Raw genomic sequence first — 27,460 nt, forward strand, 5'->3', positions numbered from 1 at the left:
CCATATTTTCATTACATTCCCCACAAGAAACTTAGTGAACAATTAATTCCAGCACGAGCAGGAGGAAATTGAAGAGGAAGATCTTTTTTCATCCACCCTTAAAAACAGGCTGAAATGAGAAACAGCGACAAAAAGTGACTGAAAACTTTGCCAGGGGGTGGTTGGTGGGATAACACAGGAAGCCGTGAGTAACCCTCGGGCTTGCTTTGTTTCTCAGTGCTGAGAAGGGATAAATACAGGTGCCTCTTCTCCCACCTGCACCTTGCTATGGCTGAGCTCCAGCAGCACAGCTTCTTGTGCTGCTGCCTGCAAAAGGCAGTGAAATCTCCCGGGCACAGGTCCCAGCCCTTTGGCGAGCTCTGCTGAGGCCCAGGGGAGAGGCAGAGGAGGAGAAGTGCTGAGGAAGCGTAAAGGAGAAGATGCTATTCTTATCAGTGGGCATTTATACTTCTGGCACCCTGTGACAGCGCCTGATTAACAGGCGAGGTGCAAGGCATATGTCTGTGCCACTGTCATAGCACAGAACGGGAAAAAGCTGAGCTCTTCCTCCTTTGAAATGTTAAGTAAAAGAAGAAGAGCTCTGTAACTGCTAACAGCCAGGTTACTGAAGGAGGAACTGAAGGCTGTTATGAAATTGGTATAAACAACTCCAAGGCTCCAGAGGTTCCACATCTTTAATCAAAGATAAGTCAGACCTGCGATAACACTGGAGCTATCGAGTTAGCTTCACGTTAATTGAAGTGTTCAGACATCACAGCTAAATGCTTTTCTTTCCATTGTTTATTGCTGGCTGTTTTGCAATTACAGCCCTAAGTACAAAGCATACGGCCTTTCTCAATTCTTCCAAGCTATGTAATTACTCCAGCAAAAAGATTAACAGAAGGCCGGTTCCACATCAGCCTTTTCACAGAGTTCAGCAGTCATCCTCCTTAGTTTTTTTGTAGGTATGTGACTAAATTCAGCACCTGCAGTGACTGCAGTCCTTCAGCCACAAAGCACGCACACCAGAGGGAAAGTTTCTTGGATTGCTTCCTCGATCTTTTTCTGGAAGGAATCACCACCTGGAAGGAGAGGGAAGTCAGCTTGATGCCGCCGTGACAGTAAAAGCAGACACTTCGATGTGGATAACACTTATAGCTGACACATCAATGGGAAATGATTCTTGGTGAATTTTGTAATTTGGAGGTGAAAAGTTGTGAATCCTGCTCTGACTTTCACATCTTCATCTGCTGGAAAGTGTTCTAATTCCCATATAATCTATTTTTAACACCCCTGTAATTAATTGCTGTACTTTTCTCCACCTCGTCTGAACTCTTTTATTAGTAGTTGTGGCCCACTTTGTCTGCTGAACGGAGCAAATCCATTTAGTATAGCAAAGAACAGAGATCTGCAGTACCTCCAACACCTACACTGCAGGTAAACTTCTTTGAAACGAGTCATGTAATAGGATCTACTCCAGATTAGCAGAGGTATAAAAGTGGATCTGGATCTTAAGCTTAAGGCCTCGAGGTCTTTCTTTCTGGATCCCTATAACTATTCCAGCTGTTCTCAAACTGGTAGATGGGATGAGAGCAGCCTACGCAGCCAAAAGAGGTGTTTCCCTTCACCAGCACTTACTGCCAACACTTAAGCAGGCAAACATTGGGTAATCCCTATGACTGTTGTCCTGGCATATCTCTTGTTGCTTAGAAAACAAACATGTCAGTGGCTAGGCAGAATGATTTCTGCTGTAACAAAAAACCCAGCTTATTTGCAAAGCACTTCTGATAACAGATGCTGTAAGGAGAAGGTTAGTAGGTCAGCAGATGAAAATGTGGGAGCAGTTTTTACAGCATTTTCCAGCCTCCTACTCAGTCTGCTTTTAAAACTAAATGGCATTCAACCCCCGGGAATATCCTCACTACATTTTAGATCTTACGAAATATGGATTCTATTACTAATCATTTTTGCCTTTGAATTTCCACCTTCTTTTCTCCTTTCTGTAGTTCATATCCTCAAATAATATTTACCTGACAATTTTTTCACTAAATATCTTTGTTTGACTACGGGACAGCCTGGGACACCCATTGTCTATTCTAATGGGATGCAACTACTTGTGGTGTTTACAGAAGATGGCCAACGTGAGGAGTGCAGAAGATAGCCATCCTAGATGAAATCAAAGGTCCAGTTAGCCCAGTATCTGAGAGTGGCCAGCGTGTTAAGAACAGGACAATCTTGCATGGTTGGCCAGCCCGGACATTTTCCCAGCTTCCAGCTACTTGGAGTTTAGCAACTTCATAAGCAGAAATGTTGTCTTCATATTCAGTAGATTTCCTTCCATTATTTTGTTCTATTTTTCTGTGTCTTCGCAAACAACATACTTTTGTAGGTTGCACATTTCAGATTCTGTGGGAGAAAACTAAAATCATTCTTTTTGCCGTTATGAAAGTGGAGACTCATCATCTGTGGTTATTTCATCCCTAACAAGAACAAGACTGTGCTTAATAATATTCAGATTTAAAACAAAACAAAACAAAACAAAACAACGACACTTAGGATCTGCAGGTTTGGATGTTAGTGATTCAGTGCACAGCTTCTTTCCCTGTGAGTTATTAAAATCACTGCTGCAGTGTGTGGATATTCCTGGATGTGTGTGGATATTGCTGGATATTGAAGAAATGCACAAAGTTCTCAGCACTTTGAGACTTTAAAAAATGACTAAAATAACTAATCCAGTTTGAGTACAGCTAGTTCTGCTTTCCTCAGCTTGCATGGCTGAAACAATTTTATTGATAGTCACTGAAATGCCCACTTATGGGCATGACGATCTTATTGATGGTCACTTAAATGCCCTCTTTTTGTCCTCAGCTGCCACAAATGGTTACTGTGCTGTCTGGTGACTGTCCTGTTCCACCCAAGAGGAAGCCGTACAAACATGCACGAGGAGGCAAACTATGATGTTCATTAAGACCTCACCCCAAACTCGATTTTGTGACTTCGGCGCTGGCTTTAATTACTGAGTGGATTGAACAAGCTAAGCAGTCTAGCAACCTATTATTAACTTTACCTGGAAACACAGCTGAGTCTAGCTATTAGAGGTGCTTCCAACTTTGTTTTGGAAAAAAAAAAAAAATCTAAATGAGGGCAACTCCTCCCCTGCCATCCAGTTTCACCTGACCTCTGCTGTGTCACACCCTTACAACTTTTAGCTGAGTAAGATGAAACTACAAGGAAAACTGTCTTGTTGTGATTCAGTACCTGGTAAGTACAAAAGGAGTTTGTCCTTGTTCCTGCACCAGAACACTCTGCACAGCGACTTCTTTCTTCTACCCCTGCACTGGCCACGCTTGCTATTTAACCTTGGGGTCAGTTCTGCTGATAGAAACATGGCTATATGACACCAGCCTCTTGAGTACACACTGCTAGTAAGTAGGAACTTACTTACAGGAGTGTCTGCACAGATGGCAGGAAAGGCGTTTGCTCAGCCAGGGCTTGCACTGTCACTGGCTGCGAGCACTCTCGCTACAGTGGTGTCAGCACACCAAAGCAGCACGAACCAATACAAACCTCCTCCTGTCGTAAGCATTTCATTCCTGAAGAAACAGGTCATCTAAGAATACAGATTGCCAAAAGCACACATGGACAAATAAACAGCTTTTGGACGTGCAACGGCAGAATGGGGAAATGTCCTAAAAACCAGGAGCAGCAATTCAGTGGGAGAAATAATTCTGTTATCTCAGGATTCAGATTGCCACATCGAAGTCCTTGTGAACATAGCCAGTGACTTAATGTGTACACAGACACATGGGACTTAGTTCTGTGAAGCATCAAGCACTCCCATATGGTGCAGAGAACTTCCTACAGAAGCTCAGGAGTTTTGAAGACTCTGAAATTTAAAAAAAAAAAAAAAAATAGAAAAACAAACAAACAACAAAAAACCTGCTAGTGCAGATACTTCCTGCAAATGGAATAGATGCCAAAACATGAATGCAATACATGAGTTAATTACTGCTCATCTGCTTTCAACAGAAAAATAAATTATTGCCTTGATTGATTACAAGACTGCAAAAGTACAGTTAAAGGTTAGATAGCAAGTTTATTCACAGTGTCTTTGAAATAATAAAAGACAAAATTATTAAAATAGGGTAAATATAAACCTATGGTGTTTTTTTTCAATTAAACAAAACAAACTAGATCCTTCTTTTTTCACATCATTTTCATATAGAGGTGATTTTTTAAATACCTGAACATTTAAAAGTCATCCGGTCCAAGCATCCCCTACCACCAGTGTCACCACTAAGCCATGTCCCCAAGCACCATGTCCAACCTCTCCTTGAACACCCCCAGGGATGGTGACTCCACCACCTCCCTGGGCAACCCGTCCCAGTGCCTGACTGCTCTTTCTGAGCAGAAATGTCTTCTCATTTCCAACCTGAACCTCCCCTGGCACAACTTGAGGCCATTCCCTCTAGTCCTATCACTGGTTGGCCATGTTGAACCTCATCCCATTGGCCTCTGCCCATCAGTCCAACCTGTCCAGGTCCCTCTGCAGGGCCTTCCTACCCTCTGGCAGACTGACACTTCCCCCCAGATTGGTGTCATCTGCAAACTTACTGAGGGTGCACTCAATTCCCTCATCCAAATCATCAATAAAGATATTAAAGATGGGCCTCAACACCGACCCCTGGGGAACATCACAGTGACTGGTCACCAGCTGGATTTCACTCCGTTCACCACCACTCTCTGGGCCCAGCTGTCCAGCCAGTTTTTAACCCAGAAAAGCATGTACCTGTCCATGCCATGGGCTGCCAGCTTCTCCATGAAAATACTGTGGGAGACCATGTCAAAGGCCTTGCTGAAGTCTAGGCAGACTATATCAGCAGCCTTTCCCTCATCCACCAGGCGGGTCACCCAGTCGTAGAAGGAGATGAAGTTGGTCAGGCAGGACCTGCCTTTCATGAACCCATGCTGGCTGGGCCTGATCCCCTGGTTGTCTTGCATATGTTGTGTGATTGCATTGAAGATGATCTATTGCACAACCTTCCCCGGCACCGAGGTCAGGCTGACAAGCCTGTAGTCCCCCAGATCCACCTTTCAGCCATTCTTACAGATGGACGCCACATTAGTGAGTCTCCAGACACCTGGGACCTCTATGATGACCATGACTGCTGATAGATGATGGAAAAAAGCTCAGCCCCATGGACTTGTGACAGTCCAGGTGGAGCAGCAGGCCCCTAACTGTTTCCACATGAACTGTAGGGGGCTTCTTCTGCTCCTTGTCCCAGACTTCTGGGTCAGGAGGCCAAGTATCCCAAGGATACCTGGTCTGATCCAGATCCCAAAGCATAAATTAGCCCAGCCTGACTCCTGGCAGCACTGCAAAGGAGCCTTCATGTCTCTGCCCTGCTCTCTCCAGTGCTCTTTTGGGAGCACGATCCTGAGGCTGACGCTGCACATCTCTGCTGGAACCTGCAGGGCCTGCTGGCAAGGCCTTCACACAGCTGTGACGCAGGTAATCTGCTGCTGGGCTGGAGGGAGCCATGGATCTGACAGATGTTCACGTAACTCTCCACTTCAATCAATAGGGCCTGCTGGTCCGAAGTCAACTTTCCACGTAGTAAATAAACTGAGGTCACCGCATCCCCAGCCTGGTTAATCCACAACCCAGACAAGCCGTGCGTAGATAACAGAGAATTGATTTCCACAGCGCAATTGTAGACAAATGACTACAAACTGCCCATTCAATTTATGAGCTACAAGGAAACATGAATGTTCTTATGATTATCTGTGATCACCAAAGTTTCTTAAGAAACAGAACAAAAAGATCCAAAACAAAAGATAATGAAGCAGCTTATTTATGGCACGACTTCTTGTTTGCTGATTTAAAAAGCAAAGCAATGCTACCATGGCAGATAGAGAAGTCTGAGCTGGCTCTCAGAACAGCATATCCAGTATCACTTGACACGGATTAAGGGCAAGCAGAGGGAAGTGAATTTCAACCAGCTTTGGATCCTCCCCCTTTCGGTCTTCTCAGGAGACTAAATAATATCTGGTGGCATTAGCAGATGGACTAAATGGGGAAAGAAAATGGGAAGTCGGTTTGAAACAGCTATGGCTCAGGCAGTTTGGGGAAAAAATATAACAATTTTGCTTAACAGCAGAAAAAAGACACTAGCAACACTGCTATAGTAGCTAATCTGAGCATAAGTATTAAGGTTTGCTGCATTTTTTCTTGTTCTGTAGTTATGTGTTGACACCTAGTATACAGGACTGTGGGCCTAAAAAGAAGTGTTATGTGTGCTAGATTTGAGTAGCTGAGAACTGAATTTTGCTTTTTGTCCTTTTGACTGGTTGAATCAAAGGATCTGTTCCAAATGTCTGTCTAGGGTAGGATAAAGCATTGTTAGCCTTCTCGATGCTGCCTATGCAATAAACTGCAAAGAAAACTGAAGGAGACAAGTCAAACAGGATTGCTGCTCATGGGAACAAAACTTTGTAAAAGGCTTGAACTAAAAATTTCATACCTCAGTAGAAATTCAAGCTTTCCCAAAAGGTAGGATTGATCAACTTCGCAGCTGTGGGTTAGTTGATAACAGGCTCCAAGGCTGCTGGCAGTTCAATATCACTTGAGCAGTAAAGAAGCCTTTGCAGCAGCTTTGATAAACATCATTACCTCAAGTCTAGGTCCAAATTATTTTTTTAATGCTTGGTTTAAGCAGTACATCTCACCAAGCCATTTCTCCAGGGCAAAAGTCCAATTGTACTTCCACCAGTCAGAAATATTCTCTGTTCTCCTTGCCCTTCTGTCAGTCTTTTTTTTTTTTTTTTTTTTTTTTTTTTAAGCTGAACAGCAGCCTTTTGAAACGACTAAGTTGTTTGACGGGCAGTATTACATAAAATTATGTTTTTAATAGTGTTTTCAGCTGTTTTGTATCTGTTCCTGAAGAAAGGTTTATTGCAAAAGCAATGACACGCTCCACTGCTTGGGAAGAGCTAAAGACAAGCTACTCTGCAAGCTGGCTCCTCGCGAGGACTGTATTTGCAGAACAACCTTCTCCCAGCCCTCGTTTTTTCTGTTCCCGCGGGAAATATAGTGATGGACATATTTCATCTCAAACATGAAACAGTAGCAGGCATTATTTCTACAGAGAATCCCCAAATATTATGCAGACAGGAACATTAAAGATATGCCAGCAATTCTTACAGTGTTTATGACCCTGTTATCTCAAAGATCGGAGAAATTAATTGCTATTTGTAAAATATATGGTCAGTCTAATCTGAAACACTCACAGCAGACATATTGTCTTTTAAAATATTGTAAAATTCCTTTTCATTCATCTCAGCTTTTCATGAATGAATCTTTTGGAACAAATCAATTTTTTTCCCCCATTGAAATGGATCGGTACAGGGTATTTCCCAACACAAAGTTAAACCTTAATGACCTCCCTCAGCAAATTAGGCTGTGTACTTTAAACGTGTGCTTAAAATTTTCCAGTGTAAATTTAACTTTTGCTCATGAAGAAAGTCATTGGGCAGTTAGACATTTCTGACTGACTGCCAATTCAAACATTAGGTATTTGTGTCAAAATTTCTCTGGAGAATGGGCAAGACGCAGCTTTAGCAGATCCACGGAGGTGAGTAGAAGCAGAAAGGGACACTTTCCTTTCTCAGCCTCATGAAAGCCTCTCTGATACATAAATGAGCCTCGGTAATATCCCAAGACCAAACAAGAGGACAAATTCTGCTTGCACAATTCAGATGAGATATCACAGTAGTGTCAACAAAGCGCGCACAGAATACAAGTCAGAAAGATTTGGCCAAATCTTTCAGCAGAACCAGACAGAAGCATTCAGAAGTGATGATGGATAAAGGTTTGATGGAGGGTGAGAAACGTCATGGGCTACTCACACACACATCACCACCGTGATTCAATGCAGCACCCAGAGAAAAGGCGAGACCTGAAGGAGGAGTATGTTTCCATGGGTGGCTGCCACGAGATAGGGATTAGATGCCGTCGCACTATTACTACAGTCTGTTTACATATAAGAAGCAGGAAAATCACTGCAGAGAAATAGGATTAGTACTAATCTCAAAATCACAAGGACGACTGTTTATATGGATTTAGTAAGTTAACAAGTATCGAGTGGGGCAAGGGAAGTGGTACCATTTTTAGCCTCCCTTTGTAATGAAAAAAAAAAGATTTATTTGGCCTTGCTGCCTCCTCTGGTATTTGCTTTCCTACTTATCCTGTAACTTTAAAACCACTGACCAATCTTAACCTGGTTTTACAATTGCAAAAAGGTCAACGAATGAGTAAATTATAGATGTTTTCAGAATGAAGGCAGCAGTGAAACAGGCAGCAACATATGTGCTTTTTGATAAATTCCAGTTACGCTGGACTCAGGGAAATAACACCACGTACTTGCAAGAATCTATGAAGGAGCTTACAGCTCCAGAAACAAGAAAAGTTAGTCGGTTTGCCACCAGTTGAAAGGCACGAGCTCACAAAAAATGATTTGGTACAACACGTGTGGAATGGCTTGGTGGTTAACTGCATTGAGACACACTGTACAAACAGAGAAGACAAAACATCTTGTGGGGCTGGTGGGGCTGTGAGGAGAGCTTCTCTGCAGCTGCTTATTCCCAACCAGGCAATCAGTATGTATGGATAAGTAAATTAGATCAGAGAAGGCTGAAAAGAGCAAACCAGTTGGTTTTATCTGGCTGCCGTCCCCATTCTGCTTCACAGAATGATTGCACAGAGAGATCTGTGAGCACAGGGTAGGGGCTGGCAACAGGAACAATCATGCAGGAGTAGAGATAGGGCTGACTAGCCAGTCGATAAATGCTTGCATAATCTGGGGTTCAATCCATATGTTGGAAAGTCAGACAAAAATCTAGAACCTGCAGGAAAGGATGAGGGAGAATGGAGAAGTGGATGTGATAATAAAAGGCCTAAAACAGACTGGGAGGTTTTACTTTGCACCAGAATAATTATCACTGAACCCAGTATGGTACCAGCCAGTGTGAGAGCATCACGCCTTGGCTCTGTGGAGTTGAAACTCTAAATTATTCCTATTTATTTCTTAAGGACAAGAATAAATAGCTGATCCTTGAAGAAAATACCGAGCGAGAATTTCAAACAAGAAAAAGAATATTTAATATAATGAAACCCTCACATGTTAAAGTTTTTTCTTAGACCTAAAGAAAGGCACTAAGCGCATTCTGTGTTGTCCCCATAAGGCATGTATGAAGCAATGGCTCTTGGAGCCTATGCAATTCTTTCAAGACGAGGCAAGATAAATCAGTTCACAGTAAGCTCCAGGCTTTCACAGCTGCAGCCATGTAGAAGCTGAGCGAGGATCAGGTTTATACAACACCTGAGTCGTGGAGCTCATTTTCACTTTTCCTTATTTCACAACCATTTTTATTAACCTTCGTACGAAGAAAGGCTCAATTATCTGCTAACAGTCCCTTCGGTCATGAGTGTTCATTATGATGTGTTCATGTATGTGTGGGTCTTTACAGTGTACGTTGTCGCTTTGCTGATGATAACACATGCAAGAGTCACCTGGCGAGGTTTAATCAACATATTTATCATACATGGAAATACGCCTTCCATGGGCATGAGGAACTTGCAGTTTTCAAAATAGCCTCGGGCATTTGGACCCATTTATCTGGCCTTCATGTTCACGCAGGAAATTTCTACATCTGTGGAAAACTCCCCCTTGGTGTCTGAAGGCAGACTGGTAAATAAGTGACTTGTTTCTCAACACTCGGTGGAAACTGAGCGCTTCTGAACATCGAAGTCAGCAAATGAGGCAGCTTCCCCCTTCGTGGCAGTAACCACAAGGCCTCCCGGCTGGAAAAGAGTAGCCCGTCTGTAATTTGAGAGAAATATGGGCAGCACAGTTATTTATGCTGAATCCACTTTATATGGTGTGACCGTATGTTGTGGCCTCGTAGTTATCATTTTTATGTCAGGCTTTGCATTGCCAGGAGGGTGTAAAAGGCCAGGGGTGTCAATAGGAATCAGGCCCTCTTTGTCTTCTGTGCATGCAAGCATAACATTGCAAATATTTACCCAATTAGACAGTTAGCTCCACCCGACTATGAGCAAACAAAAACAACTGCTCATAGCATTCCAGAGAAACAACACAGCGCGAGAACAAAGATTTCCACACACAAACATGGGCAGCCATCTAACCACAAAGCAGCAAAACCAGCAGATTTGTTGATGGTAAAAAAAAATATAGGGGGAAGTTCTCTTCGATATCCACACATCTTTGTGCTGATGATTCAGAAGCAGGAGCTGCTGCTTGATTTTTCCAGCTGAGTTTCCCTCGGTGAATATGGGGAAAATAAATGCGTACCCAGTCCAGCAGATGCCAAAGCTGGCTGATGAGAAGACTGATAGCTTCTAACCATGGGGCACAATGCCCTTTTAGCTTCTAAGATGTGATACAGAGCTATTATAGCTTCTAAAATTGGATACAGAACCATCTTATCTTGGGCCATTTTGTACTTGTGTCTTCTCTTTTCTCTTATAGTTTGTTGTTCCTTGTGCTGTTTCTCACTTGCCAGATGTGGGACACAAGAAACCAGTAACACCCAAGAGGTTCGTGCCTCCTGGCCATGAGGTCTTTTTGCAATCGCAATTTCTGAGCTTCTGCAATAGATGTGAAGGCACCGATCTCACCTTCACCAATGGCACCAGCCCCTGGCTTTGTGAGGCAATGCACAAACAAACCTTACCACCGAGTTAAAGCTGGATGAGCTCTGGGCATACCAAGCACCCTGCATGCTAGCAGGGTAGGAACACTTGGCAGCCCTCTGACCTCAGAGCTCGAATCTATCCTTCATTTACTGCTGAATACAGAAAGCAAAAGCTTTCTCTGCAGTCGGAGGAACCAAGCACCTCCCAAAGCCAGTCCAGACAAAGTCGGATCTCAGCAGCCCTGTGCAGGTACGATTTCCCTCAGCTGCCTGCAAAGGCAACTGCAAGGAACTGGGCTCGAACGGAGGCACCACCATCAGGTGCGTTAATCCCAGCAGGCTGAGTGTGCATGGTGCATGTTCCTACACCAATGCATGCTGCTCTCCTGTGCTTTGAAATCAATCCAGTAAGCCTGAAAAATACCGGGAAGCTGGCAGCTTGCCACTCGGATCATTAGCAAGATGAAATTTGCAGAATCCTAAGCTAGTTTTTGATTTACGATGACTCTTTTAGCAATATCTGTAAAAACAAAAGTAAAATTTCCGATGGCATACAACCGAAGCAGTCCTATAAGGACCAACCATACCTTACAACAATAGCAGGAGTTACATTAGCATATAATTATGTCCTTGAGTTTACATGCAAGTGGCCTGATCTCATTATTACAAGTAAAGCGTGTCCTTTTATGAGTAAAAGCCGAAGGGTTTGGCTCTAAGTAAATGCATTTTTCAGCACATCCTGGCCTCAGCAGTTTCTAAACTATCGCCCCAGGCAAAGTGGTAGGCTCCCTGTGTGCTGCACTTTTTAAACCTAAAGTTCAGTTCTGCAGCCTGAAAATATACCTGACAGCAATTCTCACCACCCAGGTGGAGCGCACTGCATTTCAGATTACTGCTGATGTCATCACCGAAATAGGAACCTTGACGTTTTGTCTGAAAAGCGGCAAAACAGTAGCACTGTTTGGTCTGGAAAGTGTCTGAACGGTAGCACTAACCATGATACAGCAGGGAAGCCACATGTTCCTATCACACCATGCGGTAATTTGCACCCAAGATCTCTCTCCAATGTTGTCTTTCCTCTGCATTGGTCTTCCTGGCTGTATCCTGAGCTTTACATGGCCAAGCTTTTCCCAGCGCCCTGTTCAAAGGTAGGAGTGCTCTCTGAATACGTGAGTCTACACTACAATGGGAGAAAAAATCAAACTTAACCACTCGTACTTCAAGGTGAGCTTAACTCTACATATTCACACAAGGAAGAGGCACTGGCAGTATTCAGGCATCTCCTTGGGCTGCTTTCAGGCAATTTATAGTGAGCTCTAGATGAGCTATATGTGTCTTTAATATACATATTTATAAATAAAATAAATAAATAAATGAATGCGGTGAGAATCGTGCAGCACAATCCTATATGTAAAGCTCTTGAAGAAAGTGTTTCCCATACTTTAGCAGCAGCTCTAAAACTCTCAACCTTTGTGGCCCAGAGCTGAAGGGCCAGGAGGATGTAGATACATAACCATGGTGTGTGACACTGAGTCTCTGCTCAGAAGCTACAGCTCTGCTATTTGCAGTTAATACTATAGTAAGGCCAGACAAGGAAGTGGCGGAGCAGAGGAGAAGTCATCTGATTCAGATCTTTCCTGTCTCATCAGGCACCAAGGCTACAGCCAGCCCTCCTCGCTGGAAACAGTCTCTCTACCCGTTTTAGTGACAAAAATGGGAAGGTTTCCATCATTCCATCAAAAAGTGCTGGAATTGTGTACCACAAGAAGAGAGAACTGTAAAGGGAACTTATTGCACATTGCAGTAATGTGCAATAATTTCCTCAAGGAAATTCTGTTTGCATTGTAGCAGGGAATGACCAAGCCGCAGGTCACTACAGAAGTGAAGAACATTTTGAGGTCACAACTAGCCACGGGCAGGCTTGCACTTACACCTTGGAAGAAGCCCTTTTACAAAACCTGATGTTTTATAAGGATCAGTGATAGAAATGTACTCTTCTGCGTTCTTCTCTGGGCAAAAAATGTTCCCATCAAGAAATAACCTATATAAAAGGCAATGTTCCTTCTGTTAAGTTTGGTTTATTGTTGTTTGTTTTTGTTTGTTTGTTTGTTTGTTTGTTTTGTGCTTTTTTTTTTTTAACATGGTACATCTGTTGTTTATTCCACCTTTGCTTTAGACTATCGTGACTTGGACTACTCATAAAAAACTGGCTGTTCCCTCATGTGATGGTTGACTAGCTGCTCATTTACGAGGGCATTATAGCCAATAATTTTGTTTTTAAGGAAACACAGTCCTTGTAGTGCCCTGCTTTTATGCCACAGCTAATGTGGAAAAAAAAAAAAAAAAAAAACACAGAATTCCAGCAATTTTTAACCACGCCTGGACAGAAGTGTTTGCAATGGTGAGTAACACCGCTCACACCAACCTCATAAACCTGCTAATGTCATCAGAGAACCAATTTTTTGTACAGCATAACCAACAAATAGTGTTGTTGTTTTTTTCCTAATGAAGCTCAGACCAAACCACCGTGTTGACTATCCAGCCTGCAGTCACTGAACTAGCTGCTCCATAAATACGCAGGAGGACAGTGATGAATGAAGTTGAAACAAAGGCGCTGTCTTTGTGTCAGGACAGAGGTTCATTGACAGTGAGTCAGTGCCCACAGCTGCATGTGGGATGTTGATTAGCTAATTATATGATAGTTGTTACACGAATTTATAGACACTTGAAGGCTGCAGCCTACATATAATTGTTCTTTCTGTTTTGTTCTGGGAGAAACGCAGCTAGAGAAACGTCTGCAACTAAACAAAAAAACTTCTATTAACATTTGTCATATGCCCGATACGATATTATTAACTGCACAAAGAAATGGCTTCGTTAGGATATCTTAGGGTTTAATTTCCATGTTAAGACTCCAACTTGAGTTTGTCACCCTCAGATTATACACAAGCAGCCGAGTTTTCAAGTTCTGCTCACTGGGGATGACTCACGTTATTATATACTAACCACCAACACACTTTGCTTTACCCCTTTGTTTTACATGCCTGAAGTGTTCTGGCTGGGGTTCCTCTTGTCACCAGTCCATACTTTTTTGCATACTGCTTATTGTACCATGTAATCTCTCCCTGTACTTCTCCTTTTAGCTTTTAATGAGATCCTGCGCTGGGACTTGGGCAATTCCACAAACCCATGCTGCACAATCCTGCAGGCACCGTGTCACTGCGGTCCTGGGATCTCCGAGGAGGCATCGTGCAACCCGCAGGCTTCAGTGGAGATTCCTGACAATTCACCCAACTACGGCTGAAGACAGCCAACAAAGCCAAGAGCTCAGTCTGATAAACTGCAGCCCGTGTCAAAAGATTTTTGGAACTATTGAGCATAAAGTTGGCATCAGGGACCGAACAATGCATGTCACTAAATCCCTTTATGGAGACACGGGAGATTAAGGTTTAGGTTATGACCGGGCAAGTTCCTTTTCTCTGTATCAATCGGAGAAAGCCTGAAAGGTGAATAAAAATCCAGAAAGTCACCAGTGAAGCAGAGGGCGAGCAGTGCTGGGGATAATACATCTCGTTCAGCAGCAGAGGAAACGAGTTGTTTCTGTGATTCTCTACCGCTGCCTTCTGAGATTGTATCAGCAGCCAGCTCAGATTTTGGTCTGTTCTGAACAGGGAGGAAAACAAAATGCCCCAGTATTCGCTAGTAACCTATCCGAAGTTTCCTGCTTGAGAGGCCCACGACACAGTCTTTGTGAAACACGCAGGTTGTCAGATTTCAGAAATGTCACAGTTTAATGCAGAAAGCAGGGAAGAGCAGGTGAAATCATTTCTGTCATTTACGTAATGATGCTGAGTGCTTCCAGAGTCTGCTGTCTTTGCTTAGGAAAGAGATAAAAATAGCTGTCATTAATCTCACAGACACCTGAGCACTTCTTTCCAGAAATAACCATTAAGCATAACGTTTCAGGCATTAATCAAAGCTTGCAGAGGTCTAACACTTTTTAGGAAAAGGAAATCCAAGGCATTATGGCTATAAAGCAATGCAAATGTAAAGGGGCATTTAACCTTCATTCTAAGCAGGTAACTTCGTGAAAAATATGCTTGGGGGTAGTTTCTCAACTAGTGTACATTCGTATTGCTTCCACTGGTTTTAGCAAAGCTGCAGCAAGTTTTACCATCTCAGAAGTTGGTCTCGGCTGTCTGAAAGAAGCCTGGAAGAAAAAAATTTGTAAAAAGTTGGAAAAAGATACTGCAGAAAGCAGCAAAGGAGACATACCCAGGAGGAAAGGAAAACACAGGATAAAAAATGCTTAAAAGGTTCTTGCAGGAAAGATAACTAGCAAATGTCTGCAGCACAAGGGAACGTGAACTCTGCCCAGATGGGTAGGACTTAGGGAAAAAAAATAATACAGAAAGATATCTTTTTGATTAAAGCAGAGATGTAGCACAAGCAAGGATGAATTAGTATTTGTTTCCCTCAGGTCAACTCCAAAAGAAATTTCTTACAAAGACGGGTCATTTTATCTCAGATCTGCAGTCCTGTTGATAAATCTTGAAGTGATTTAAGAAGAAAATTTCGCAGGGAATGAGCTCTAGCCCTCATTTAGAGTTGCTGAAGGTATTGCTTAGTGTTCCAGGAATATACATAAATCGCTTGTGTCAATTCAAAACGTGTACACGGTTGCCATGAAGAGAAGTGTTAAGTCTGCATGTGATTTCCTGGAACAAATCAAATGTTTCTGTGGAGGAACTCATAAGTGCTGACAATATAGTAAGGCTGTCTTCTCTGAAAATAGTTAACTTGAACATACAGTGCAGGTCCACTGGGTCAGAAAAAAAAGCGAAGGAAAGGAAACGGATGGTGTAACGCAAACCACAGTTCTGCTCTGCCATGTGGGCAATTCATGAGGCTAAAAAACAAGCAAAACTCCAGCTGCACTAACACGAGAACACTTGGTGAAGCAGGAAGAAGGAAAAGGGATATTCTGACAGGATGAAAACCAGCGCCTCTGAATTAACTGGCACAACCACATTTTGCTGGTGTGTGTGGCAGAACGCTGGTGTGCTCCATTTCACGATGACAAAACCAAACTGGCAGCGTGTGTGCGAAAGGCAGCTCCTCAGTCACCTCTTAATCAACATTATAGCCACTTCAGAAACGATGAATGGAAAAGGTGTGAGGTTTCTGGAATGAAAGAAATTTTCTATTTATTGACATTTCAACTTACTTGAAGTTAGAGGAAGAACGCCAGAAGTAAACCTATACTGTAAAACAAACTGAATATAGTTATGCATACTCAAAATGCAAATTAATGGGGGCTTCTGAAATAGCTAAAAAAAAACGTTACCAATCCTACTTGTTGATTATCTTTCAAAATCTGACAGAAGAATCGAGATAATTTTAGCATATGAGAGTAAAACCAAAACTGCTTCAGTGCACTGTGGTGAAACTGAACATGAAGACGTACAGCGCCATGCACAGAGTCCACCTATGCGGCAGCCCAGCAGTAAGGACTACAAGGCAGAACTGGTCTGATCCCACACTAGTCAGTATTCAGATAATAATATTTGTCTTCTCTGTGACTTCCAGCAGTGGCACTATGAATTCATCCACCTCAAAGACAGTACAGAACCTACTCCAAAGGCACATTACACAGCAGGCTCTGCCATCATAGGGCTTTGAATGCCAGCTGGGACAGATGGAAGATCAGAAGGGATAGCCACACACTAGATGAATTTTTCACTTTATCATACAGAAAGGATGTCCTTCTTTTCGTATGATTTATTGACAATTGTTACATTGAACACATCAATGAAACACAACTGGGTTGAACTGGGACCAAGGGCTATGAAGTTGGTGAAGGGCCTGGAGCACAAGTCCTGTGAGGAGCAGCTGAGGGAGCTGGGGGTGTTTGGGATGAGGAAGAGGGGGCTTGGGAAACCTCATTGCTCTCTACAGCTGCCTGAAAGGAAGGGGTGGGGAGCTGGGGGTCAGCCTCTGCTCACAGATAACTGGTGACAGGACCAGAGGGAATGGCCTCAAGTTGTGCCAGGGGAGGTTCAGGCTGGAACTGAGGAGACATTTCGTCTCAGCAAGAACAGTCAGCCACTGGGACGGGTTGCCCAGGGAGGTGGTGGTGTCACTGTCCCTGGGGCTGATCAAGGACGTGGTGCTTGGGGACATGGCTTAGTGGTGACACTGGTGAGAGGGGATGGCTGGACCGGATGATCTTGGAGGGCTTTTCCGACCTTAATGATTCTGTGATTCTGTATGTCATTTATTTTATCATTCTGTAACAACCCTGTGATTTCTGTCATTCTGCATTTCCTTTATTTTACCCTTCTGTAACCATCCCGTGACTCCACGTTCACTGCGCCCCTCGGCGCTGAAGTAACGCTCCCTACTTCCACCCCCCCACCCCCCCGCCATGAGGTAACCCCTGACGCGCGCGCTCCCGCGGCGGGGCGGGGCGGGGCCGCTGACGGAGGGAGGAGCGGCGGGGCCGCGCGCGCGCGCGGGGCGGGTGGTGTGTCCCTACGTCATATCAGCCGCCCGCCCGCCATTGGCTGCGCCCGCCTCACCCGACGCCGCCGGGCTGAGCGCGCGACTCCCGCGCTCGGCGAGCTCGCGCCGCGGACACGCCCCCCTCCCCCTTTTTAGCCACGCCCCCTCGGCCCCTTTGGCCACTCCCCTCCGCCGCGGGGGCGGGCGAGGGGCGGCTGCGGCGGGGCCCGGCGCTGCCCCCGGCCGCCGGTAGGTCGGCGGCGCCTGACGTGACCGCGGCGGCCGGCGGTTATAAACCCCAGCGCCGGCAGCGGGACGGCGGCGGGGTGGGTGCTGGATTCGTCCCGTCCCTCGCGGGTTGAGCGGCGGCGGGGGGCCTGAGGTGAGGCGGAGAGCGGCGGTGGGTCGGGGCCTGACAGGAACTGGGGTGGTTCTGACAGGAACTGGGGGGTCCCGGGGCCGGTTGTGACAGGAATAAGGGGGTTCTGGGGTCGATTGTGACAGGAATAAGGGGGTTCTGGGGTCGATTGTGACAGGAATGAGGGGGTCGGAGGCTCGGAGATGCGGGTTCTGACAGGAATGGGAGCCCCCAGCCCCAATAGGAGCCCCCCCGGCCAGATCCTGACGGGAATGGGAGCCCCCGGCCCTGACAGGACCCCTCCGGGCCCCGTCCTGACGGGAATAGGAGCCCACAGCCCCAATGGGAGCCCCCTGGGTTCAACCCTGACAAGAATGGGACCTCCCTACTCCCCCCCGGATTGATCCTGACAGGAATGGGAGCCCCCCAGTCCTGATGGGAGCACCCAGACTAGACTCTGACAGGAAGGGGAGCCCCCAGCCCCAATAGGAGCACCCTGGGCCAGATCCTGACAGGAATGGGAGCCCCCTGTGCCCTGACAGGAGTGGGAGCCTGCCGGGCCTCATCCTGGGTCCTGACAGGAGCCCCCCAGCCCTAACTGGAGCCCCCCCAGCTCCCATCCTGACAGGAACGGGAGCCCCCAGCCCACTGGAGTCGGGGTTTTCATCCTCCTGCCGGTCCCCTCCTGCTGCATCTCCTCATATCTCGCCCTCAGGCTTGCTATAACCAGTTGTTTTTCCCGCTCACGTTGCAGAGCTGCCGGTGAGGCCGATGCCCCGGCTGGAGAGCTGCACCTGGAGCTGTTCGTGCGCTGCCAGGGGGAGGCACAAAACGCAGCCGGGCGACGCGGCCACCAAAGCGGGCGAGATGCTGAGCTCTGGAAGCCCCTCGCAGGTGTCAGCAGGACACGGGGCGCGGAGCCCCGGCGGTGCGGGCAGCACCCTGAACTGGAGCCGGCACCTGGTGCAGCGGAGCGTGGTCCTCTTCGTGGTGGGCGCTTTCATGGCGCTGGTGCTGAACTTGCTGCAGGTGCAGAGGAACGTCACACTGTTCCCCGAGGAGGTCATCGCCACGCTCTTCTCCTCCGCCTGGTGGGTGCCCCCGTGCTGCGGGACGGCGGCAGGTGAGCGGCGGGCAGCGGGGCTGACCTCGTTTTGTGTGTTTTTACCTGGATTTTAACTGTTTGGGGGTTATTTTGGGGGGGTGTGCGCCTCCTTTACACCAATGGGGAAGGAAGGCAGCGCAGCTCACTGTGCCCCAACCTCGCGGGCGCTCCCCACACCACGAAACCGCCTTGATTTGGGTATTTTGGGGTTTATTTCCCCACACACACCCCGGAGCGCGCAGCGAGCAGCAGCAGGCGCGGTGCAGCCCCGCGGCGCGTTCCCGCGGCGGCGACAGCGGCGCGCGCGCTCCCGCTCGGCCCCGCCCCCCTCGGGCCGCCATTGGCCGCCGCCGAACTGGTGAGTGGCGGGCGGCGCTCGCCATTGGCTGAGGGCGCGAACAGGCCAGGGGCGGGGCCCAAAACAAGGAAGTCACGTGCGGAGGGGGAGCCGCGGCCCCGGGACGGGCAGCGCGGAGCCGCCCCGGGGCGCCGGGCACGGAGCGGGCCGGCGGCGTTGTTGTGCCCGGCCGCCTGCTGGCACTGCGGGTAAACCCAAACCCCGCCGTGATGATGCCCTCCTAGGGGTTGGAGGGCTGGCAGGTCGGGTCAAGGGGAGCAACGCCGTTGTGAGCGCGATTTGTGTTCAAAGTGCTTTCACAGCGCTTTTTCTGCCTGTTTTTAAAAACAGAGGTGCTGGCTTGTGGCGCTGAGCAAGAGGGTCTGATTAATGGAACTCACGTGAGTGATAAGCTCCATGCTAAGTGCTACGAGATAGCCTCATTACAGCCTTCTGATAGCCCAGTTATGCTTGGATTAATCTCTGGCATGTAGCTGTTATCTTAAGGTAAAAGTCCTGCTAGCTGGCGCCAAGAAGTGAGGCTTTCAGCACCAGATCCATTGACTTACAGCAGTAGCTCCTGTAACCCTCTTCACATAGAAGTGACTTCTCTTAGGAGTTTAAGGAGGAAAAAAAAAATAAAGTAGGGAAGAAAACAAACATCCCAAACAGTTAAAGCTCACTGTCTAATCAGCATTTGTTATAATACATGGAATTGCAAGCCTTAAAAGAATTAAACAAGTACCCAGAAACTGAGCACAGACAAACAATTTCCCTTCTGCAACCATTTCTCATAAGGCTGAGAGAAGGCGATATGCAAGCAAAGCTCTGCCTGAATAACAGTGTGAGTAGATACTTTTCACTGACACATGACTGATGGCAGCTGTTTCCTTAAGCTCTGCCCTCCTTCTATTTGATATCCAAATTCATTTAATTTGGATGGGAGCATAGGCTGCATTACAGTCCAGAAGAAGGAGGGAAATCAGCTCTGCCAAGGGACTTTTTAGTCCAAGCAAATAGTAATTCAGGGCCTGATTCACAAGCAATAAATCAGGTTTGTAAAAGGAGCTGTCCTGCATATGAGCAATAAAGGTATGCTCCACTCCTCGCTATAATTAAGCTTTTTGTTATTTACTGGTACAAAGCAAGCATGTACTCAGGCTGGGAAATGATACTTCCTCATGGGGGTTAAAAAGGAGCTTGGAGTCAGATGTATGTCTGCTATAAAGGTCCAAACAGAATGTTGCTTGAAAAAGTATGGTGGTTATTTTTCATTTCTAAAGTTTGGGGAGGTTGGGCGGGAATGCTAACAACCGTTTTCTTCATCAGGCCTGCAGCAGCATGGTAGGCACATCAGTACTAGAAGGTTTTATCAAGCACTTAATTGCTAAACTAATATTTAATACTAATGAAATAATCGTGATGTAATGGTTACTATAAGTGGTCTTGCTTCTCTTGCAGCTGTTGTTGGCCTGCTGTACCCCTGCATTGACAGCCACCTGGGGGAACCACACAAGTTCAAAAGAGAATGGGCCAGCGTCATGCGATGCATAGCAGTTTTCGTTGGCATTAATCATGCGAGTGCTGTATCCTTCAACTGGTTGATGTTGTTGCTTGCTGTACTTAGTGTATTGCCATGAAACAGGCTCTTCCACTCATGCCTGGGAGAATCACAAAGGTAATGATAATGCCATTGGCAGAGGCAGACTTCTGAGACCTGCAGTACAGTGCAATATCTGCTTTAAAACAGATGACGTAGTTAACTTAAAAGTAGTTATGGGGTTCTGGGATGGAGAAGGGCCAGATGTATGGCTGGTGTAGCTGAGTGTAACAGGGTAACATGTTGGTTTAACCTGTATGTGTTTGCTATGTAATAGTTAACACAACTAACTAATGAGATCCACTAAACTCTTCAGTAAGAGCATTGTTTGCGTTGAATGGTGATGGCTTGGGCAGAAAACTTCAAGTCAGCAAGAGCTGTAATTGTTCAGCAGGTCTGAAAGGCAGATCCCTACCATTTTGTCACTAGAAATACGAAATCATGCTTGCTTTCAGTTTGAGTAGGATGTGTGAAGATTTGAAAGGATTGTCCTTAACATCTTTTTTTCCAGAAATTAGACTTTGCAAACAATGTCCAGCTGTCCCTGACTCTAGCAGCCTTATCGCTGGGTCTCTGGTGGACATTTGATCGTTCAAGAAGTGGTCTCGGACTTGGAATTACGATAGCCTTTGTAGCAACTCTGATAACCCAGTTCCTTGTATATAATGGTGTTTATCAGTAAGTTACGCTTTTAAATGCTATTTCAACTCTCTTGTCTTAATTAAAGCAGGGGGTGCAAAGGTATTGCAAACTACTTATTAACATATTTGGTGTGTCCTTGTAAGGCATCTTATATGTCTAAGGCAGCTAATTGTCGTGCTGTTCTAAATGACGGCATGGAGGGGAGGGGGGCAGACTGAGCTGTTGTCATCTCACCGTATACCCCAACAAACCAACCTTCTCCTGACTTGGTGTATCACCAACTGGAGCTCAGGGGAGGAGAATTCCTAAACCTTGCTAGCAAGGACATTGGCTAGTTAAAGCTTATAAGTTAAGAGACTTAATTTGGTCCGCCTATTTTTGCTCCTATGTTTCTGTGTTGGTTGGGTCTGGTGAAAAACCTAGAGCATCTTGTTAACAGTACATAAAGTGATGATAACATGATAATACCTTGTCTCTGATTTATTTCCTTTTGTTTATTAGGTATACATCCCCAGATTTTCTTTACATCCGTTCTTGGCTTCCGTGTATATTTTTCTCAGGAGGTGTGACTGTAGGAAACATAGGACGCCAGCTGGCTATGGTAACTACTGTATAATTAGCATTTCCTTTTAGCAGTCCAAATAACTTCTGTCTTTGTTACTCCAAGAACAAACTATGCCTTTAAGGGTATGACTCACAGATCAGGAGATTAATACCTATCTTCCCAAGAGCTGAAATGTAAACATGCAACCTGTGTTACCAGTGGAGTGGGAATTGTCTTAGCAAGTGTTTGAGTATGTTCTGTGTGAAACTTTTTCCAGCAAGAGCCTAAATGAGACTTGAATCAGTATATCAGTATACCAGATCCAGTCAATTTAACTTTTCCTACATAACTCCTTTATCCTGGAAAGCATTCAGCTATTCTACTTCAAGTAGTTGAGGTGTCTTCCCTTTTCTCTGAAGGAAGGGCCTTGATAGGCGTAGGAGCTCCTGAAATAATAAGTCTCCAAAGCTCCTTAGGAAAGGGAAAAGCTGTTTTTAGGGACTGAACTACAAATGAGCAAAAAGGCCAGTCAGCAGCTAGCTGTCTTGCCTCGAACAGGCTTTCTGTCCCTTCTGCCTAACCTTTCTAACCCAGGGCATAGACACTAATGTGCTTCCGATGTGGATGGTCAGAACTTGATACAGCAGATGGACCGGCTCCCAGCCAAGCTGGGGGGAAAAAGCCACATTGCTTGACCACCACTGATTAATTTCTGTAGTACTGATTCTCAGTTTCACTACATTAACAGTAACCCCTAGTAGAAAAGACTGGGGGGTGGGGGGAAGGCATTGGCAAGTCTGCCTGGTTTAAATAGTTTTCTTCTAAAAAATTATTTCCTGATATAACTTAGTATCAAGCCAGATCTCCCAGGACCTTAGTCAATGTCTTAACTTCATTTTTATTTTTTTTTCCCCTGATGTTCTTTAAAGTATAAGTTCATTACTTCCACTTCAAATCCCAGCAGTACATGCAATCTGCATGTGCTTTTTTTTCCCTTAGGACTAAGTGTATGGGGGCAGAGAAAGGTAGATTTTTTTAAATAAAATATATCAGTAACTTTTTCCCTCTCAGCTTGATGAAACCCAACATTTCATAGTTTGATTTCTGAAGAGAAGGTGAAGGTGCTGCTGCAGCTCTTGCTGCATGTTGATACCTAAAGCTGCTCCTTCATTACTCATCAGTTGGATTAGATGGAGAGCAATACATTATCTTGAGTTGTAACCATCATTCTCAGCATCTGGCAAACTAGGGTTATCTTAAGGACACCCACCTCACAAATATTTGTTTGCTACTGCTTGGGGGCTGCAGAACTGAGCATGTTCAATACTTGGACATCTGTATTTTCTCAAGAGAATGAAGGAGAACTTACTACAAGCTCTATTTTAAATAAGTTGTTTAAATGCCTTCTTACATTGATGTGCGAGGGTTTCACACTAGAAAAGGAGCTTAGGAGGAAATGAGCAAGTCTATCTGATACTAGGCTTTGCAGGGAAAATCCAGTAACTTTTGCTTGAAGTCAGCTCGAAAATGAAACATTAAAAATGAAACAAATGTCCATTAAGTGAGTGCTGTGCATTGCCTGCAAATAAATATCCTGAGATAGGAAGGCTGTAAAAGTCTTTATCTGTCTACCAAGCCCAATTCTTTTCATCAAATGAACAAATTGAGGCAGCACAAAACTATGGTGACACTTCTGTCCACAGTTCAGGAGTACATCCTTGCTGGGATTTTACAAGAAGCTGTGTCTGCTAGGTCACTGTCAGTTTGACTAAATAGTCAACTAACTTTCGTTATTGGAAATATTGCATAACATAGTAACTTCTTACGTGGTACTAAAATATACTTTCTGTTGTTCTTTTAATCCATAGGGTATTCCAGAGAAACCACACAATGACTAAATCCTTGGAGGAGAGAGCATGGTGCCAGCGTGAAAGCAACATTGAGAAGATGTGTTCCTGTTTTAAAATGAAGATTATTTAGAGAAAATAATCTCTCTATGGGCTCACTGCACAAATGACTTGTGGAAAAAAAATTAATCCACTCTTAGAATAGCCAAGTGAAATTAACTGCTTATCTTGAAATCTTACCCTGATTTACTGCATAAGCATTTGCATATGGCTGTTCTCTCAAAGAGTTTAACACCAAGTTGAATACAAGCATTCAGGCTAAGTGGCAGTTTTCCAAGTATTAGATTCCAGTGTAAGTTATTGAAGCAGCTGCCACATTTTAAAGCCTTGAAACAGAAATTTAATTACAAGCGCCTGTATCAGTGCCCAAAGGAAGTAGATCGATGGTGCTTAACAATGATGAAGTATGGTTTAATAGGAATAGTATTTATCCAAATCTTTTAAAAAAAAATATATATAGGGTTATTTAAAAATAAGAGTGATCAAAACAGATTAAAGGCATTGCACTAACGCTTTTAGGAGTCTTATGAAGGAATCATGCCCTTACCAGTAATGCTGCATTAAGTTTGACTTTAGCAGTGGAGGGGGTTTGAGGGACAAAAGGCTTGAAGTCACCTGGCTGGGAAACTTCTAAATTACTTCAGTACAGTAGGTGAATGCTGGAGACAATCTTGTTCCAACATGAACTTTATCAAGAAACTCTAGCTTGAGCAAATCTTGTTCTGGCCCAATTCAGTAGGAAAGTGTTTGTAAGTGTTCCTGCTTAGAAGTATGCATGTGCTTCAGTGTCTCACCAAAGCTGCCTTCAGGTGTCTTAAATGTGTGGTGTCACTGAAGATACCTGCATTGCAGGTGCTTGTGGTTAGTGAGGATGTGGCCCCAACTCCTCGGAAGATCTGCAGTTTCCTCCTTACAGCTGTTTTTGATCTTGCATCTGTTTGAGTGAGGGTTTTGACTAAAAACATTGGAAACAGAAGCAAGCCTAAAATGTGACTTAAACTGCATGTGAAGAATTTTGAACAGCTTGTTTTCTTAATTCAGTTTATGAAAGAGATCACTACTTGTTTTTCTCGCAACCCTATAGAACTTGCAATCTGTGATTGCCATGTGTAAAAAAAGAAAGAAAAAAGTGCTTATGTCACTACATTAAACGTTTGGTGTTTCTTAATACATAGTTCTGTGAGCACAATGTATTCGTTTGATAGCTTAGACCACAGTAGACCTAAATAGCAAGTATTAGGTCTTAAAATTGAAGTGCAATGTACAGTAAAAATCTGAGCCTTGTATTCTCTTACATAGCGATCATTTCTTATGACAGATTAAAGAGAAGAAGGTTCTGAGTTCATTTCAATGCTGCATGGAGTCAAATGGAGCAATAATTTATTTAACTAGTAATAGTAAAGCTAGTTTTGTTGTATCTTTCATCAAGCCCAGATTTTTAGAAATACTCCAATTTTGTGGTTATGGTGTACTTGTAAACTTTTATGCATTTGCCTTTTTGTATTCTACATTTTTTGTGTGTGTTTGTTTCCACTCTTACATGGCTTCTGATGTAATTAGAGGCATATGTTAAAGACTGACCCGTCAAAAAAAGATGTTGAGGCAAGGTAGCAGCATCCTGGCTGTTTTCACTCTTCTACGGGAATGCTCTAACTGCTGCTTGTGCTTCTGTTCTGGAGGAAGAGATTAGCACAGAGACGGTATTACAAAACAGCCCCCAATTCTAATCTTGCTTTGGTGTGAATTGAGTAATTTCACTGGCGTAAGATCCTTTTCTCAAATGCTTAAAACCTAAACATATAATCACATAAGTCTTCAGATCAGGACTGGATCAGCTCAGATACTTTAAGTGTGCTACCTGCTGGAGAGACAGTTTTGCAACCATCTTAAAACTATTTCCAAAACTTCATAAAACTGGACATAAGATGACTGATTTCTACATATATTTGATTGATAAAGAAGTATTTAAGACTTATTTGTAAAGCCTGAAGCTAGATCTGTATGTGTTAAAAAATAATGCAGCCAAAAAATGTAAGTCAAAAGTTCATTTTTTGCCAATACTTAGAGGTACCTGAACCAAAGTGATTTAAGTTTGGAAGAGGTGGGAGGGGAGTGAAGAAAATTTGCACTATGCTGAATTTGAACACTTAAATTCTCATTCTTACTGATAAGTTTTCATTGGTGTGTTTGGTTTTACACTTTTTTTACTATTAAAGTTCTACGATCAAGTCACGTTTGCCATGGGTTCTCTGTATTCACATTATGCAGGAATCTTTCTTGAAAAGGACAGTTGTTATGGTTGCATAACTAACAGTCAGTCATGCATACTCAGTGGTATTAAAAAAAAAAAAAAAAAAAAAGAAAATAATAATCCTAAACAGAATTTATAAGATTGAACTTTTAGAAGGTTTTCCAGCATGAATTACAGGGTTTAAGAGAAACAGTCTTGCTATTTTGCCAAGTGACATAAGCGTGTGTTACTGCCAGGTGAATTAGGCTACAGAATGCTATTACCATTGTCTTCCAAGATACTCAAGTTCATAATCCGAAATAGAATACAGAGGGGTGCAGGGTAAACATGCTATGTCTTGCAGCTTGGTTGTCTGCAGAGAGGTATCACTAGATGCCAAAGCATCTTAGAGGGCACACAGCAAGGAGGAGTAAGCACAGCTGGTAAGGCTAAGTGCTGCTGAGGCTTGCACCATCTGATTTAGGAAAGATAACATCTTGATAATTTAAACAAAAAGATTTTGATTTTACTTTACCCAAGTGCTTGTTTGGGGCTTCCGTGTTTGTAGGGGAAGCAGTAGAATGGTTTTGCGATCAATCTTCATCCACTTCACTGCAGTCTGTTGGCTTAGCTTGAGCAGCCTTCATGATGAGGTTCCTAACTGCTTTGGCATAGCCAGCCTGCCTTCTGTTCAGCGTAACTCTGCTGCACAGCAGCTGAAGCAGTAGCCAACATCTCCGGTCTGAGGATGGCCTGGATCCTCCAGGTGCATTGCTTCCCCTCAAACTGCTTGAGCTTTGTCAGAAGGAATTAAAAAACATGCACAAAAAGATTTGGGATGTAGCTTGGTGCCAAAGAGAAGTAGGACATCTGACTGAGGGTCTCTCTTTGGGACAGGGAAGTGTGCCCAAAGTTTCTACATGGAGAAAAAAATATATATATATCAGTCTTGCCAGAAAGTGTGATGATTTGGCCTGTGTTTAGTTCCTGCACGCTCATTCTGTGGGTTATTCAGCCTTTGGTTTTAAGCGTGGGGATTTGCAGGTGCTAAATTAGCCACAGGAGGGCCCATAGACTGTTCGCTGAATGCAGCAGGAACATATTGAGGTGAATAATGAAATTAAGTCTCAGTAGCCTTGCTGCACAGCAGAGGAGCTCCAAAATTCATGAGAACAAAGCATTACATGCAGGACTAATTGGACAAAGCATACTTCTATAGGAAAGATCATTAAGGGTTCTGCCTCAGAAGCTTTTAAGGGGTGTCTGTCTCAAGGGGACACAGCCGGAGAGGTCCCTCCAGTGAAGGGGCCAGGACAGTGTCCTAAAAATAATGGTGATTTCCTTGGGTAACGAAGCACCACGTGAGTTGCCCCGCCTCGTGTTGTAGTCCTTTCCCTGCCTTTAAATCCTGTTGTGCAATGACATTTTTCTGTCTTCGCAGGCTACAAACGCTGGTTGTGATGACAGCTTAATAACAGCGGGGTGAGGAGAGCAGTTTTATTGCACAGCTGCGTGATAAGGAAGGCGGGAGGTTGTAA

At 44.5% G+C, this 27,460-nt stretch overlaps 1 protein-coding gene across 1 annotated transcript; it reads left to right on the forward strand.

The window, feature by feature from the left end:
• The first annotated feature begins 17,508 nt into the window (after positions 1 to 17,508).
• On the forward strand, positions 17,509 to 25,924 carry INSIG1 (insulin induced gene 1). Its single transcript, XM_032181801.1, has 6 exons — positions 17,509 to 17,581; positions 18,312 to 18,680; positions 20,461 to 20,585; positions 21,111 to 21,277; positions 21,743 to 21,842; positions 23,654 to 25,924. Exons 2-6 carry the CDS (start codon positions 18,329 to 18,331, stop codon positions 23,681 to 23,683), a joined length of 774 nt encoding a protein of 257 aa, XP_032037692.1. The 5' UTR covers positions 17,509 to 17,581; positions 18,312 to 18,328; the 3' UTR covers positions 23,684 to 25,924.
• Positions 25,925 to 27,460: the final 1,536 nt, after the last annotated feature.

Source organism: Aythya fuligula, chromosome 2 (genome assembly GCF_009819795.1).
Source record: "Aythya fuligula isolate bAytFul2 chromosome 2, bAytFul2.pri, whole genome shotgun sequence".
NCBI classification, from domain to species: domain Eukaryota; kingdom Metazoa; phylum Chordata; class Aves; order Anseriformes; family Anatidae; genus Aythya; species Aythya fuligula.

Excerpts from the sequence above, each read along its gene's own strand:
- INSIG1 (XM_032181801.1), top strand. The coding sequence starts at position 18,329 with ATGCCCCGGCTGGAGAGCTGCACCTGGAGCTGTTCGTGCGCTGCCAGG. Across the intron at positions 21,278-21,742 it reads GTATATAATGGTGTTTATCA|GTATACATCCCCAGATTTTC; the intron begins GTAAGTTACGCT and ends TTTGTTTATTAG. Across the intron at positions 21,843-23,653 it reads TAGGACGCCAGCTGGCTATG|GGTATTCCAGAGAAACCACA; the intron begins GTAACTACTGTA and ends TTTAATCCATAG.